Source organism: Mytilus californianus, unplaced genomic scaffold, assembly GCF_021869535.1.
Source record: "Mytilus californianus isolate M0D057914Y unplaced genomic scaffold, xbMytCali1.0.p SCAF_2, whole genome shotgun sequence".
Lineage (NCBI taxonomy): Eukaryota > Metazoa > Mollusca > Bivalvia > Mytilida > Mytilidae > Mytilus > Mytilus californianus.
The window spans coordinates 94500492-94517627 of NW_026262668.1; the positions used below are offsets into that span (position 1 = coordinate 94500492).

At 33.4% G+C, this 17136-nt stretch overlaps 1 protein-coding gene across 1 annotated transcript in view; it reads right to left on the reverse strand.

The window, feature by feature from the left end:
* The window catches only part of LOC127730447 (calcitonin gene-related peptide type 1 receptor-like), a 73594-nt gene that overhangs the window by 18593 nt on the left and 37865 nt on the right, over nt 1-17136 (reverse strand). Inside the window, exons 2-6 of the mRNA XM_052238875.1 lie at nt 16415-16534; nt 12186-12292; nt 10835-10926; nt 8603-8729; nt 2822-2975 (exon numbers count right to left, since the gene is read on the reverse strand). Of these exons, the coding sequence (XP_052094835.1) occupies nt 2822-2975; nt 8603-8729; nt 10835-10926; nt 12186-12292; nt 16415-16534 (600 nt within the window). The remainder of the gene's footprint in view (nt 1-2821; nt 2976-8602; nt 8730-10834; nt 10927-12185; nt 12293-16414; nt 16535-17136) is intronic.

A 17136-nucleotide genomic window follows, 5' to 3' on the forward strand; every position in this document is an offset into this window, starting at 1 on the left:
ACGGATTACACGGGGTATGCGCTATTGTTTATATAGAGTAATTCAAAATCCACATGGCGTACAACAGAATGCACGTTCTCAAAACGTCTCAAATGGATGAACTGAGGACGTCTTTAGATCGTGCCATCATTACATGGAAATTGTATCAACATTTACTAGACTCTTTGATGCAAGAACACATCACACATATACATATAAAAGCTTCCCATATTTAACAATAGACCAGGATTGTCTTCTTAAAAGGGGCATTAGCTACGATTAAGACAAAGCATTTCGTTTTAAGCAGTCAGTTTGGCCCAAATTTGTCAAAATAAGCTCAAAACCATCGATGATGTATTATTCACTTGCAAATGAATAATTTGACTCATTGAATCCGTATTCATGTGATCTTCAATTTAACCCATATGCTAGAGATGGGTTACCCATGAACTAGGCGTGTCAAACAGACATAGAAAACTCTAATTGCACGTATTCGGTTATGTATTTATATCTATATTTATGTTTATATCGGGTTTTATGACCGTCGGCAGTCTTCGGAGATCACCTCGCTGGTTAAATAGATTGCGTCTAGATTAAAATACACACAAAATGCTGATACATATAATCGAGTCAATGCATTGTTAACCGTTTATTTAAGACTTTTTATAATTTGGATACACGTGTTAGTATGTTATAAATCAAATATGAGAACATGAATTTGACAGCTAATGCCCCTTTAAAACTGGAATAAAAAATGCATGATACAACATTTTATTTTACTTTTTTCAGGAGATCTGCATTTTGATTTTATATAAAAGCAAGAACACTTCTTTGAAGCTGAATGACAAGGGTTAGTAGTTCCACTATTATTGTCGTTAAAACACATGTAAGAATACAAAAGCATTAAAAGAAGGACTAAAAGAAACGAATATTATAAAAACAAAAAAGTTGTGTGATGCTGCATAACGTCCGGCGGATATATTACACATTTGTTATGGACGATTGCATGTAAATATGTTATGAATATGACCTGTTTTTACAAGATCGATACGATGAGTCAGATTTTAAACGTATCTGCTGAATTCAAGAATAGACAGTCGGTATTTATAATTGTTTGCAGTATTTTTTCATGAAACCAATCCAAATGAAATTACCTTCGCAAAACCTCAGACAAGGGAATAGTCTATGTATTGTGGTTCTACATCTCGAATTCACAGTGAGGACTGTAAGACGGAGCAAAATTTTAAAATTTGAAAGTTCAATACAACAAGCACCGGTTTGAGTGTATTTAAGCAAGCATAAAGTAAACAAATGACAAAATACGAAGAGACAAAGAAGTCAAACTAATATTTCATAATTTTCCTGCCAGATTTATTGTACAATACAAATTATCTTACCTCCTATACATTTCTAGAAATATGATTGGTTAAAAGCGTCCGCGTGGAGACCGTGTATATTCCATATTAGGTTAGTAGGGAGGCGGGGCTTATTTCATACACGGTTAGTAGTGGTGTTACGTCCCTTTATAAAAACAAAACGGCACTGCGAACAATCTTAAAGGTTTCAACAGACGAAGAAATTGATGATGAAGATTGAAATAAATTCACAAAACACATTTAAACCTAACAAGTTGTTATTGTTGGCATCTGTTTTTGTAGGATCAATGGAAGTAGTTTCTTAATGCTAACGGTATTGAAGACTTGCTCATTTTGATAGGTCACTAGTCTAAATTTCACACGTTAAGATAATCGGTAAGATAAATTCGTTACATAGTGTGCTAGTAAGTACCCACTGAAATGTTCTTACAATAAAGTTGAAGTCATTAAGTTTAATTGGGCCATTCACTGAATATTTAGGAATTTTTGTGTTTTATTTATACGGATATGCATTATTTGTCATAGCCGCCCAGAAGATCATTGAGGGTTCAAGTTCCTCAATCTATCTTTATGTGCTCGCTCATTTTTACATGTATCTTTTTCTTTTGGCCATAATGATGAATGTCCTTTAATATTATTTTTAATTACTACTGTTGGTATCACCTTTTATTTTCTTTTTTATCTGAACGACAGAAATCCTCAAACAATTTTTTGGCTATGGTTTTTCATTTTACTATAAAGGTCAACAATTTGTAATAATACTACAAATTTATAGAATGGCATTCTTTTCCTGTGTATTCACTGATTGAGATTCAAAGGAGGTTGGTGGATGAGTTACAATCTTAGCAAGTTTAACCTCACAAGATTTTCATGTGGCTCTTTCACATTAAGAACAACGTCAGTTGTTTTCTTATATTTTGTCTTATTGCTTTGGAATGCAGGGAATTTGGTAAACAGTCCATTTTTAAAATTTTGACAAATCGAAGGGAATGTCACTTTTGAATATTTGCAGCCGTCGCAATGGCATATAAATGCATTTATTTGTTTTGTTAATTGAACACTTGTGTACTTGTCTATGTAAACATAATTATCTTGATAGGTTGACATTAAACAAACTGATTTTAATCTGAACTTGCTATTGACGACAAGACACTAAAATGTGTTGATAAATCAAAAGTATCTGCCTTTTCTCTCTCTCACCCATTAGAAATAAAGGTATGTGTTAAATCGGTGTATAGCTGTTTGTTTTCAAATACTTTGACGTCGTTCCAATTTTAGTGAACTGTTAACATATTTGTGCTAATCTTAGATTTCAATTCGTTTGGTTTTATCAAAGCTACAGACGTATTGTGCCTTATAGAGTAGTCACTTTTACCCACGTAGTAATTGGAAATTAATATCTATTACAAATGGTTTATCCTTACAAAAAGACAATGCGTGGATTTATAACTTCCTATTTTACCTACCCCATCCAGTTATAATGCACAGGATGAGCACATGTTTCTCGTTGATAAATGCTAGGATCAAAACAGTATGAAGATAAAGCCCTTCACAAAACATCCAAGCATAATTTGATGAAGTCGCATACTGAGCAAGTATATGTAAGAGTCTGCACCAAATCTGAAAGAATAAAAACACTGCATGTACATACAATTCTATTCGTCGAATTGAAAGTAAAACATTTCTCAGTCAAAAGGGTTGCTACAAAGAGTCAATAGTTGTAATTATCATCACGGACTAAAAACGCCGTACAATTGATCCGGACGTTGCTGCGTATCGAAGCGAGGTTAATAAAAACAAGGTCAAACAACATTCTTTCAAAGACGAATTGCCGTAAAAGTATGCATATACTGCTTATAGAACAAAGGTTGACGTAATTCTTGACATTATTTACATTATTTAAACATCTATTAAGCATTTTAAACAACATAAAATCGCATTACGGACGGTCACATTTAGTTTTCGAGTACTAGTACACCTACCACGTTTTTTTTATTGTTTAATCTAGTTTGTTTTGCATATATTCTTAGTTTCTCGATGGTAATCAGTAATGTATACATTTGTTAATGATATATAGTTACAACGAATGACAAACTCGTTGTTTTATTTCAGTTATACTTTAGACTGATATTCGAATTTCATTACTGTACCGTTCGTTGTCTTCATATCGTGATTGATATGTACAGTTCGTTGAAAATTCGTGTACTGGTTGTTGTGCGTTTTGACTATTCAAAGTAGATTAAACGATCATTAATAAAGTAGGAATGTATAATACTACGTGACAAATTCTTAAATCATATGTAAATGAAGTACTTTAAATTGTCATTGAAAATTCGTCCCAAAAATATTATGATAATTTATTCATGGCATAACTTTTCGAAGGTCTTTTTATATGATTGATTGATTCACTGAAACTCCACATTTGGTCAAAAGTGTTCGGTAATTTATTAGGATGTTTCGATGGCAAGGCTGTATTTCAAAAAAATTCTTTTTCTAAGAATAGAGTAACCAGAAAGTCTAGACTTACAATAAGGAAGAAAGAAAAAGTTCGAATCATCATTTATCTATGACATGACATTCTTCAATTTTTCACAAAGAAAACATAGGTTTATGATAAATCGACCGTTCTTATGCATATTTAATTCTGAATAACAAAACACAGAGCCCTAGTTAAGTTTTTTTTCTTAACATTTTCTTAATATTTGCTATTTACTAGGCGTGTTAATTCATTTTGAATCTTACATATGATCTGAAGATGTCCAATCCCTTGAAGTTTTTTTTTAATCTTATGTTAAGGGCCAAGGTAAAGGCTAATATGCCTTGATGTTACGATCGTGTTTTGAGCTATTAAATTTCTTCGAGGGACGATCGATATACATTAATATTTCTTGAAATAACCCCTTTATTGTATAGCAGAACTTTAAAATGATGCATTTGAGTTCTGTCTCTGATGTCATAATTTGAATCGACATTGCACCAGTGAAAATCAGTTTAAATTGAACGCTAACTTTAAATATGCGAGATTAAAAAAACTGAAAGATATGCATTTCAAAACAGACAGCATATATGTTCTTATCGGTTAAACCAAAAGGCGCAACTAGCATACAGATAAAATTCGGCGAACGGTACAGTAAACAACTTGAAAAGATGGCTGTTTCAGAAAAAATATAGCTATTACAATGAAATGGCTTATGGGATATATTCTGCAGAAAATACGCTTGCAATACGTACACCAGTTTTGTGCATTTGGTTTGTCAACATACCTAATCGACATAACCAATGTATCTCGGCCTATTGCATTGAAGCATGATGGAGGGAAGCATAGACTGCATGAATTTGTGGCTCGTTGAATACACATAATTTGTTGGAATAGATGCTATCTTAAAATTGACCCAATCTGCTGTTTGAATTCTTTACATATTTTGTTATGAAATTCGGGATGATTTTATTGACAGCAACCTTTTAAAGGAATAATTAATCGAGTTACCCGTTATCAAATGTATCGATCATTGATTTTGGATGGCGTCACTTTTACCGTTCTAGAGTTATGCCCCTTTACAAATGGAAAAATTGCTGAATTTTTCGTTTCCGATCTGTAACTTACGTTTGCCTCAACCAAATGTTATGAAACTTATACACAATGCTTATTTCCACAAAACACAGGTCAAGTTTGAATTTGTTTGGCGTCGCTTTTACCGTTCTAAAGTTATGCCCCTTTACAATGGAAAAATTGCTGAATTTTTCGTTTCCGTTCTCTAACTTAAGTTTACCTCAACCAAATGTTATGAAACTTATACACAATGCTTATTACCACAAAACTCAGATCAAGTTCGAATTTCGGTGGCGTCACTTTTATCGTTCTTGAGTTATGTCCCTTTATAACGTTATATGCAAGCGGGGCATCATCTGTGTCCCATTGACACATTCTCCATTTATTTTAGAATACTTCTATAAATTCATTTCGAGATAATTTGTCAGAGTTAGTAATTCAGATCTCTGATGCATCTATCTGATAGTACTTTCTGGTCTGTGCGTAGGTCCGTTCGTCCGTCCCGTTCCAAATATAAAACTTTTAAAATTAATTACCCAATAGAGTTTGACCCGGATTAAGTGATTCACTGGACATGGAAATGTGATAATGTGACCATACACGCGGTCTTAAGGCCACATATTCTTGTTTCGAAGGTTTTGAATATACGCAGAAATGTATCTGTATCTTTCATATTCAGAACCGCCTCTTTGGTCTTGTGGTAGCGTGCTCGCCTCGACAGTAGCGTTACTTGAATTTTATTTCTAGTAAGGCAAATGATTGGCTGTCGAAGCCTCAACTTGGTTAAAAGACCGCAGTGCTAGTAGGGAGTAGACGGTTAATGGCAAATCAGAATAGTTTTCATTTACAAATGGAAAAAAATTGAATGCTAACAGCGGCCACGTTTGATTGATTGATTGGTTGATTGTTGTGCCTGAATCAAGTGACAAAAACTGCATGCATATTCAGGACAAGTAAAACAAAAAATAATCCAATAGATATGTAGACTGGGTCGACCAGGATAACAGCATTAATTTCAACTGCAACTTGAAAAAGAGAACATGTTAGACAGGGGCAAACATTTTGTCTTGCAAAAGGCCCCATATGACTCCATGTTTCATGGGTTCTGTAACGTGTAGAGCTAATGATTGCACTTTCCCTAAATTTGATTGAACGTCCCCATTCCGACTGGACGTGGCTGTGTATTTATACATCCCGGACAATCAAACGGACGACCCTTTTATGCATGGGTTACACTGTTGAAAAAAGGTCTTGTATAGAGCACATACTGGCACATCTCGCAATTCCAAACGAACCTCCCCTACCCCAATGTGGGGGTTAAGGTGACCATACTTTTGATTGGTCACAGACTGACACACAGATCTTGTCTATGAAAAGTCCAGATTTGTGGAATTTTATCATGAAATAATATTTTCCAATGCGCATTAAATCCCCAAATTTCAATGAAACTGCGGGTTAAAAGTTTAATTCAGTATTCAATTACAGACAGGTCATGGTCAAAACAAAAATAACACACAGAATTAGTATTACCTCCTTTTAAATGCTTTTGTACAGATTTTATGATATTTAAGTTTAAGATCTACTATGTCTTTTAACTTTATACGTCAGTTTAGGGGCTTTATAACTGGGTGAGCTATGTAGTCTTGGTTATCTTAATCAAGGTACATGTCAGTAGATAGAGTACCACAGTTTGTCCCATGGGAATGCGCATTGTTAAGAAAAAATTGAGCATCATGTCAGTTTCACACTTGTTAGCTCTTTTTTTAATCAGTTTTTTTACAAGGTTTACTTTTTCTGTGCCTTAAAAATGATACATTATCTACCTTTTTCGATAATTCAATAGCAGTACAGTTAGAAAGATTTTGATAATATGATTTCGACATTCTGAAATTATCAGAAAAATGTTATTGTAAAAATGTTTTCCCATAGAAAATATGAATAAAGAGATAGATTGATAACGAAAGAAAGAAAGAAAGAACATCGGATAAAGAAAAAAAATAAGCAAGTAAAATATACAATAATGGAGTGTTCATTTGCAAAGTATATTGAAAAATAATTGTCATTATCAAAACCATTAAAGATTACTCAAATCGATCATGATAGGTAAATGATACGTGTGTTAATACGTGATCTTATGTCAGTGAAAATTAAGGCAGGTATCTATAGAGAACCACGTGATAAATGAAAATGCATGATTTCTATAATTTTTCATCATGTTAAAATTATTTGATACGGACGAAAATTCCAGTGTATGATGTTAAATGTCTTGGACTACTTTGTTTAAACTTGAGATAATTCAACGGTTGGCAATAAACAGTCCCAGTAGGTCCGTGCTTCGAAAGTTACGCACGTATGTCATTTTATTGGAAATCTCTGTTACAACGTGTACGATACATTTTTGTTTATGAAATATGTACATTAATAAACACATTTTCAATATTAAATATTGACTCCCTCAACTTCTTTTTGTTTTGTCGCTTCAGAACACAGAACCTTAGAAATGAATCCCTCTTTAAATTAACGTTTACCAAAACCGCTGTCTTGATAACAGTAGTGGTACTTTCATAGAATATATCTCAACTTCCAATTTTATTAGCAAAATAACCTACCAACTGGATTTTTATTTCGTTTTCATTACCTTATGGGTATTAATTGTACGACCATACTATCAGATTTATGTTGTATATGAAAAAAAAACATCTTACTAACTTTTTTAATTTCACGTTCATTTAAATTTACAATAAGTATTTAGGATATACTGGCTCTCATTAACCCACATTTCAACTAATGCCCGCATCTCATATATTCCAATGAAATTGATATTTAGGCTCCTATCGCAAAACTGCTTACGCAGGGTTACAAGAAAGAAACGACAAAAATGGACATGCCTACACAAGTTTCGAATCACGATAACGAAGTGGTTTACCGATACTAAGTAATTATGTCCCAACTCAAGCGAGAGACTTTTTCATGGTCTTAGATCCTAAGGTACAATTTATCGATTGTGATCTATTCCCTTTTGTGATATTTGACTGAGTCGTGGCGGTTGATGCATGCACAGTAGGAGACGCTTACCATGTTGACACATAACGAATGTATGCAAAGAAGGATACGCTAACCCTGTTGACACATAACGGATACATGCACAACAGGAGACGCTTACCTTGTTGACACATAATGAAAAGAAAATCACAAAAATACTGAACTCCGAGGAAAATTCAAAAAGGAAAGTCCCTTATCAAATGGCAAAATCAAAAAAAACAAACACATCAAACGAATGGATAACAACTGTCATATTCCTGACTTGGTACAGGCATTTTCTTATGTAGAATGCATGCACAGTAGGAAACGCTTACCCTGTTGACACACAATGGATGCATGCACAGTAGGAGACGCGTACCCTATTGACACACAAAGGATGCATACACAGCAGAAGGCGCTAACCCTGTTGACACATTACGACTTCGCTTTGTTAGTTTACATGCGACTCCATAATTATTTTTATATCTTTGTTCTTTATTTTCAAATGAATTTTAGAAATTTAATATCGGTAAGCTATTGTTGACTTTAAATCTTTAAATGTGGTACAGTCGCTTGTCTATGGTAAATGAATTTGTTGTTTTTATTGTGTTATTGACATACTTTTGACATTTCGTATGTATTGCAGATACTTAAAGTAGGTAAAATGATTACTCACTGGGTTTTCATCGAGAACATCTGGATGTAGGGAACTGGATAAATAGTAGGACATCCATAGTATGGCTGCCAGAATATACGACATAAACATATTCTTGTGTATTGACACCCGTGTACATTTCAGTTGTCTAAAAATTGAGAAAAACAGGTTGTTTTGTACAGTTAATTCATAGTTATCAGTGTGCGTTTTGTACAATTTATTCATAGTTATCGTTGTGCACAGTCAATTTTCCAGACACCGGTTAGGAAGTCTGTACGTGTATAAACTTCCCCATTAAGGGCAATTCAAATTCAAATATGTAATAAAAATATAGCTTCATGTGCTACTTTTAGAGATAAATTGGGGCGGATTTTTGTAACAACTTTCGGAATATCTTCTCTACATAAGTGTGCTTTGAATTTGTATAACATGACTTTAGTAAAAACACGGCATTTTTGCCTGTATATTTATCTAATTTAAAAAAAAATCCATCGGTGAACTGTTCATAAAAATTGGCACAAATAATTTGCATACATAATCAAGCCAAATGTCATTTTTAGAAAGAGGGTCCATGAACTCGTTTTCAAATTAAAACAGTCTGAATGATAAAAATCAGTCGAAAAATGCATCTCTTCCCGATATGTCACAGTTTGACGTCGTGAAAAATAACATTTTACGTTAGCGACGTTATAATCTCCCCTGTAACTGTATCGTATGCCCTTAATGGAGACGCACTAGAGCATGTGTTTTACTCAGAAGACGTTTCACGTCTATGGTGATAAGATATAACGGGAAGGAAATCATGTGACAAGAACCTTAGCAGTGGAGTGGAGGACCGGACTGTGGAGAACAGAAGTCGATCATACAACGGATACAGTGATAAAATTGAGAATGGAAATAGGGAATGTGTCAAAGATACAACAACCCGACCGTAGAGTCGACAACAGCCGAAGGCCACCAATGGGTCTTCAATGCAGCGAGAAACTCCCGCACCCGGAGGCGTCCTTCAGCTGGCCCCTAAACAAATATGTATACTAGTTCAGTGATAATGGACGTCATACTAAACTCCAAATAATACACAAGAAACTAAAATTAAGATTAAAAACGGATACAGTGAGTAGCATTTAATTCTAGTGAACTTATATGACATTCTCAGTGTCATGACTGTACCTCGAGCACCGGACTTGATATTTCAACATGAATTTATGTTTAGTGGGCACGATTTAAATTTTCACGTCTGCAGCTTTCGAATAATTTTGTATCCCACCGATGCACATTGATTTTCATGTTACATTGTAATGACAGAGAAACCACAAATTTGGCATAGTCACAAGTGTGTGTTAGCCACCGTAGCAAATCTCATAGCATTGGTTTTGCTCATCAAAATGTCGTATCAAAATGAAGTTTACTAATCATATATAACAAATGCATTTTCACCAAATCATGTTCATGTAATGATGATACACGTAAATATATATCACTGTAAGATATACCAAATTTGCTTTATGGTATTCACATGCATCATAAACTTGATATGTATGAACTTGTAAATATGCAAATGTTTGTTGTAGAAAAAAAAAAGTATATACACCAGCTGTATATATAACGTTGCTTCTTCTGATTAAATTAGCATAATTAGCATTAAAGATTTCATATTCAAATTACAATATTGAACGGTAATTGTGTTAATCAAATTGCTATGCACAAAAAAAATCTCCTTCAATCTTATGGCCTACGACTTTCTTATCTCATGTGAAAAGTTTATAATGAACTATCAGTGGTATTTTCAAACGAAGTGTAACTATCTTTTAAACAGAATTTAGCCATAGTGATACAGTAAAGTATTCGTTTACAGAACTATGTAGGACTTTCTAACAAAAGTAAATACTATTCTGAATTTTCATCTTGACCATATTTTCACCTTATTTTGATATGGGTATACTTCAATGGCATAGCAATCCATAACTTAACATTTGAGCATGATTGTTTTATAACAATCGCTTGTCCAAGAAAAGCACGAATTTCAGAAAGATGAAATATCCAAGATCTTAACGGCAACGCCAAAACACAATTTCCTTGGTCACAAAGAAAATATTATAAACACTCAAGTCAACATCATTTGGTCTAAACGTTCTGATGAGTAAGAACATTTCCAGAAAACATTATTAACTAAAAATTTCACCAACAAAATCTAACTTTACTCTTTTACAATATTATTATAAGCCTGGTATATTTTGTGAGTTTTTACAATACCTGAAGCAACAAAAAATGCATAAAGCCAGTACCAATGAGACCATAGAGAGGACATAACCACTGAAGTATACATACAAAACTGTGTTTGCTCTCTGAAATAAAAAAAAACCCAGTGAATTCTAGTAACTTCATACTATTAAATTAAGTCTACATACTAAGCATGTTTGTTTCTTTAGATAATAAAAAGCATATGCTCGCGTTTTTCATTAATAAGAAAAAAAAGAAAAAATGAAAACCAGGTAGTTTGTACTCCACTTCATTCTTTACGTGCTTGTCTCAACCAAGGGACTTGTAATCCAATGACTGTAATTGTGCTTGTCTCAACCAAGGGACTTGTAATCCAATGACTGTAATTGTGCTTGTCTCAACCAAGGGACTTGTAATCCAATGACTGTAATTGTGCTTGTCTCAACCAAGGGACTTGTAATCCAATGACTGTAATTGTGCTTGTCTCAACCAAGGGACTTGTAATCCAATGACTGTAATTGTGCTTGTCTCAACCAAGGGACTTGTAATCCAATGACTGTAATTGTGCTTGTCTCAACCAAGGGACTTGTAATCCAATGACTGTAATTGGTAGCTGTCTGTCACGTTTGTTTTATGTATATTGTATTAAAACATTTTGGCTTTCTCTTTTGAATTGTTTCACGGTGCTGATAAATTACTATACAGTATGGCTTGCTAATTTAGAAGCCCGTATGCTGACATGTAATTGATTATATCCTTGTCCTTTAGTCTATGGATGGTTGCTCAACAGGCAGTCATACCACATCGCATAATTATCATAATATCAAGTGTAGTTTGTCGAAATAACTAAATTGTGCTAACTCCCTCAGGCAAAGTAGACCTCAGACGGTTTTCACTGTTTGGCTCATTTTTCTCCCATAAAGTTATATATTTGAGAATGTTAACTCCAACACAAAACAATTGGCTAAACCGTATCTTGATAATAGAAAAATTAAATAAGAGGCTATGAAGAGTATGCGTCGCTCAACTGGACCTAGTACACTAGTGTGCATCTACAACAATGGCAACTCTCCAACATTATAGAATAAAGATATAATGTATATCTAAAATCATTTTTTGTTGATCTTGTTTTGCTGATCACTTTTCTGTTTACATCTTCTCTCAGTTTACTAAGTGTTTAGCCCAAAATTTTGAAATGGATACAAATCGGCATTTAAGGACAGAGAGCCCTGAAGAATCCATTTATTCATTTAGGTCATCATCTAAAATTTGGTTTAGTGTACAACGAATTTATTCAACGACATTTCTTACCCTTAATTTAATCGGCACAAGTCGAGTACTTTTGTTTCAAGGTACAAAGAATTCACTTTATGACACTACTTACCCGAGCTTTTATCGTCTCGGCACAACTTGTGTAATCTGACCATGTAGTATTTGTTTCTGGGTGACGAAACCAAGTCCCATCTTTATTACAATCTTTAAAAGGCAATGCTGAAACCAAAAAACAAGACTATTAAACAAAAACAAATACAAAAAAAAATAGATCTAATTTTATAATTTAGACTGTTTTAAATAAATCCCATTATGGTACGACTACTTCTTAGGTCACAAAGAACTGTTTAAAGAAGTAAATGCTATTCGTTTTTCTGTTCACACTTAATATGAATGGAATTCTATGCGACTGTCATACAATTGAAAGGTTTAGCTAGCTATAAAACCAGGTTTAATGCACTATTTCTACATAAGGAAATGCCTGTACCAAATCAGGATTATGACTTGTGTTCTATTCGTTTTGATTTTGCCATTTGATAAGGGACTTTCCGTTTTGCATTTTTCTTGGAGTTATTTTTGTCATTTTACGTTTTTTATAAAGCCTTTAACTGATAGTATAGATGGGATTATACTCATTAGACTATCTTCATAAGTTTTTGTAAGGTCATGAATCAGAAACAACAACATGATTACATGTAAACAGACAGACATACTAAACATGGATTTTCTAAAGCTCTTGATGAGGTTAGTCAAAGTCTCTTCGTACATAAACTAGAACATAACAAAATCAAAGGTTATTTGGATACATGTAATTGGGTCTCCAACTTTCGAGTTTAATGATTTACAGATCTTGATATACTTGTGACATAGGGAACCTAATACAACATATACTTCCGACCGGACAAATGCAATGAAATCACCACCAACAGGAAAAATATACCATTGAAACATCAATCAACTTTCATGGTCACATTCTTGAATCAAAAGCGCTCAATAAGGAAGCTGTACATTTACATTCGGACTTAGCATGACCGTGAACTATATATATTTACTAATGCAAATAAAACAATCAGATTCGTTTAACGAAATGTAAACATAGGGTCAACTTCAGTGAAGGAAAATGCAAATAAATTACTGTGCGACCAACAGTAGGCAATGAGTAAAGTATGAGATCAGTTTAACACAAAGATTGTCTAAAGATGAGCAGCAAGATTTGATATATTGATAAACATTCAAACCACCCGTGAATGAACCAGAAAATAATTCCCGAGCTTAAAGCGATTTTCCGCATATACCTTAAACACAAAGCTCATGACGATTATAAAAGAAATATACAGTTTATCAAATTTGATGCAATATTCAAAAGTGGCTTTTAAATAACAGAACATAAAAAAAAGGAAAAATAAATAAAGGCTCCCATCCTAAATCGTTCATCTGGATAAATGATGGAGTGACATAAACCTTAAAAATTCATTTTTAACGCACCCACCTTACACACAGCAATATCATATATCATTCGAAGGCTTATCACCTGTATTTTCTGTTTTGCCCAGTCGTAAAAATTTCTTACGGTGCAATTTTCAACAAATCAATATCAAATGTCAAGGGAGGAAAGTTTCGTATTTTTCAAGATGTCAGCATTAATTATTCTGTCATCTGAATAGCAAAATAAAGGATTCAAATAGGAAAAATTTAGAAGAGACATTGACAGTCACTTAAGTAAACGCAGTTTGAAATATTTATGACGTATTTATTGTCCGAAATACCACTATCTGCACAACAGCTTTTAGCAGTTCTACTTTAAAACATTTTTATGTAGATTACTAATAGCATAGATGTATGGGTTTATACATCTCTGCTAATAGGTTGAAGACACACAATTTTAAAAAATGTGAAAACTTTTTAATGCAAAAATACACGCGGGCATCATACTTTGGTGGAAATTTAGGGGTCAAAACTTTTAATATCTCTGATATTTCAATATGTATTGTAACTTTAAGCCTGAATGAAAAACTGTTTTGACTTTTTTCATAAGTCGGCTAAAAAAATATATAAAAAATACTTGTTCAAATTGAATAAAAATCAACAAATGAAAAGTGAACTTTCAAAAAAATATCCTATACAAATTAGAAAATCTGTCTACTTAATTGCATCAACTACATCGTGCATTGTTCATTGTATTAATGTATAACTTCATCAACTACTGTCAAGGATGTTAATGCTATATTTAGGGATTGAAGGCATAATGTATTTTATGGAGTGGAGTGTAGTATTTAAGTGGAGTGTTGGAGTGAACTTTTGGAGTGACATTTTTGGAGTGAGAATTTGGAGTAAAATTTTGAAGTAAAATTTTGTAGTGAATAATGCACTTTACCTGCAGACTATACTGCAATGGAAATATAAAATCTGCATTTGCAGTGAAACTTTAATATTCAAACTGTGAAGTGAATGACCTCATATTAACCAAATCCTTTACAAACAATTTTAAATTCCCCTAATCAATTGATGCATAACTGAGAATTTGACATACTTTATAATTACTTTTACAGACAGCATTATGATTTCCCAGTCCCACTGAAGAAGATGGGGGAGTTTGACATACTCGTGTATGATGTTTAAAGTATTTTGTAAAATGAAAAATTAACTCTTTACATAGTATCATAATAATTGTTTTTGCACTGCTGTTCTCAGTTATTTTTTTAGACATTTTACTATTAAAGGGTTACATCAAAAGGTCAATTTCGGATACAAAAATGGGGTTGGGGATTCCTGAAAGATTTTTTCAATTGCACGAAAGAGTAACTTTCGGCACAAATAAATCTGTGGACCTATCATCGCTCATTTTATGCAAAAAATTGCCTTCCAATCATCCATTACATTTATTTCTAGATCAGCCCTCAGAGTGACGATAAACTATTTTGGAGTGGGTAGGGTCGAGTCCAATTTTTTTTTTTAATCCTACATTTAACTTTTGATGTAGCACCTAAAAGAAAAACTATAATAGGATGTTAAAATTTATTTGCTATCAATGTTTGTCATCCTACTCACACAAAGGGATTGTAAAAAATGTCAGTATTCAATGCTGTACTGATCCCAAATTTCTGTGTGTCCTTCTTTCAATTGGTCTTTAAAAGCACCCACACATCATAGAGTTGTCCTATTCTGTACTGCAGAAACACGATGTGTTGGGTCCTGGAGAATAGGCGTACGTGGATGTTAGGTACTTTCTGACATTCAATATTTTAGAGGAATGTATTTTAAAAATTCCCAACCAAAGTCCTTGACTTCCCAGTATATGCCATTAGGCCAACACTTTTTTATTTGTAAGTTTACGAGTGAGCCTACCCTCTGAAAAATTATAATTTTCATTTTGAATTTTAGTCTTCGCACAAAGACGTGCACATTAGAATTATATCCCGGTCCATTGAGTTTTCCCAGAGTTATGCCTCTTTCGAAATTTTATATAATCCCGTATGCATTTTGTCATCACAACTCCTCCGATCCTAATATAAAGATGTGCATATTAGTTTGACATCCTTTTCAGTTGACATAAAAGTTGGATTCTAAATATGGTTTTGGCTCAATTAAGATTGGGGGACGCGGATGATATTAATAAATCGTGTATGAAAGCGGAGACGCCTGTGACAAACAGGGCCTCAACTATCCACATCTAGTCAGTAACAGTAGCAATGTAGGTTACTACATGTAGGAAAAAAGGATTTAATTTTCAGACACCCTAAGGATGATTATGGCCAATTTTGGTTTTAATTGGCATGGTGGTTTTGGAGGTTTAAATTTTTTAAATGATTATCAATTTTTAAAGCATGCATCATTTGGTCTAGTGGTTTCAGAGGAGAAGACATTTTTAATAAATTTACGGAACTTAGATGACGGACGGCAAATGATGGGAAAAGTTCAAAAGGCATTTCCGGCAAGGTGAGCTAATGAGAGGAGCATATTTTATGATTTAAAAACAAACATGATCAAATAATTATTTATGATCATCTGTGACAAAAATATATATTTATTTAGCGCTGTAAATTTTCAATTTCTAATGAATACTTGTTCAAAATTAAACAAAACATTCAAAGCCCTAACATTCTACACGTTCTGGAATAATATACTTTATACTCCAAAATCTAACTCCAAAAATTCACTCCAAAATCTCACTCCAAAATTTCACTCCAACACTCCACTACAATACTCCACTCCAACACTCCACTCCATAAAATACATTATGCCGGGATTGAAGAGGCGCGGTTTTTTTAAATGTAAGATTTAAAGATGTACAAAAGGAATCATAAAAGATATGAGAAGGAATTAACATGTACAAGTACTCACAATCAGTACGACCAAACTCATAAATGAAAAATTGTGGACACTCTCCGTATGCTCTTGTTCCAGCTTTTGTATAGTTCCAACAGCTGTACCCGTCAAATGTCGCATTACAGTACAAATTACCTGCAAAACAAGACAAATTCTAAAGATATCAACCATTACAAACTGTATTGATCTTTTTGTTTTTATTTTTTATTGCTATATACCTGATATGTAATAAAGTGTTAATACGTTTTTTTCGTGGTAATTACCGTTCTAGCTTATATTTGTATTGTGTAGTTTGTAAATAGGTTTTGGATTTTCAAATATTTTGGCCTATAACATCACTGAAGTGACATGGAATGGGATTACAGGTCAATGAGAGGATGGTTATTACGGGCGATTTGAACTCTGACTTACTTACAGCGCACAACAACAAACTGATCGACACATTAAATTTGTTCAATCTAACCAATGTAATTAAGTTACCTTCTAGAATAATAGTATCACTCTGCTATATCCGATTATAATAAGTGACTCTATGACATGTTCCTTTTCTAATGTTCTAAAAACCCCATCCGTTATTAGTGATCATGATGCAACTATTGCATTTCTCGAATGTCCAATGTCCGATTTTAAATCTTTTTAAAGAGAAATATGGCTCTATGATAGGGCTGATAAATCAAAATTTGCGGAGAAGTTAGATGAAATAGACTGGAACACAGTGCTTCCGGACACTAAAAACA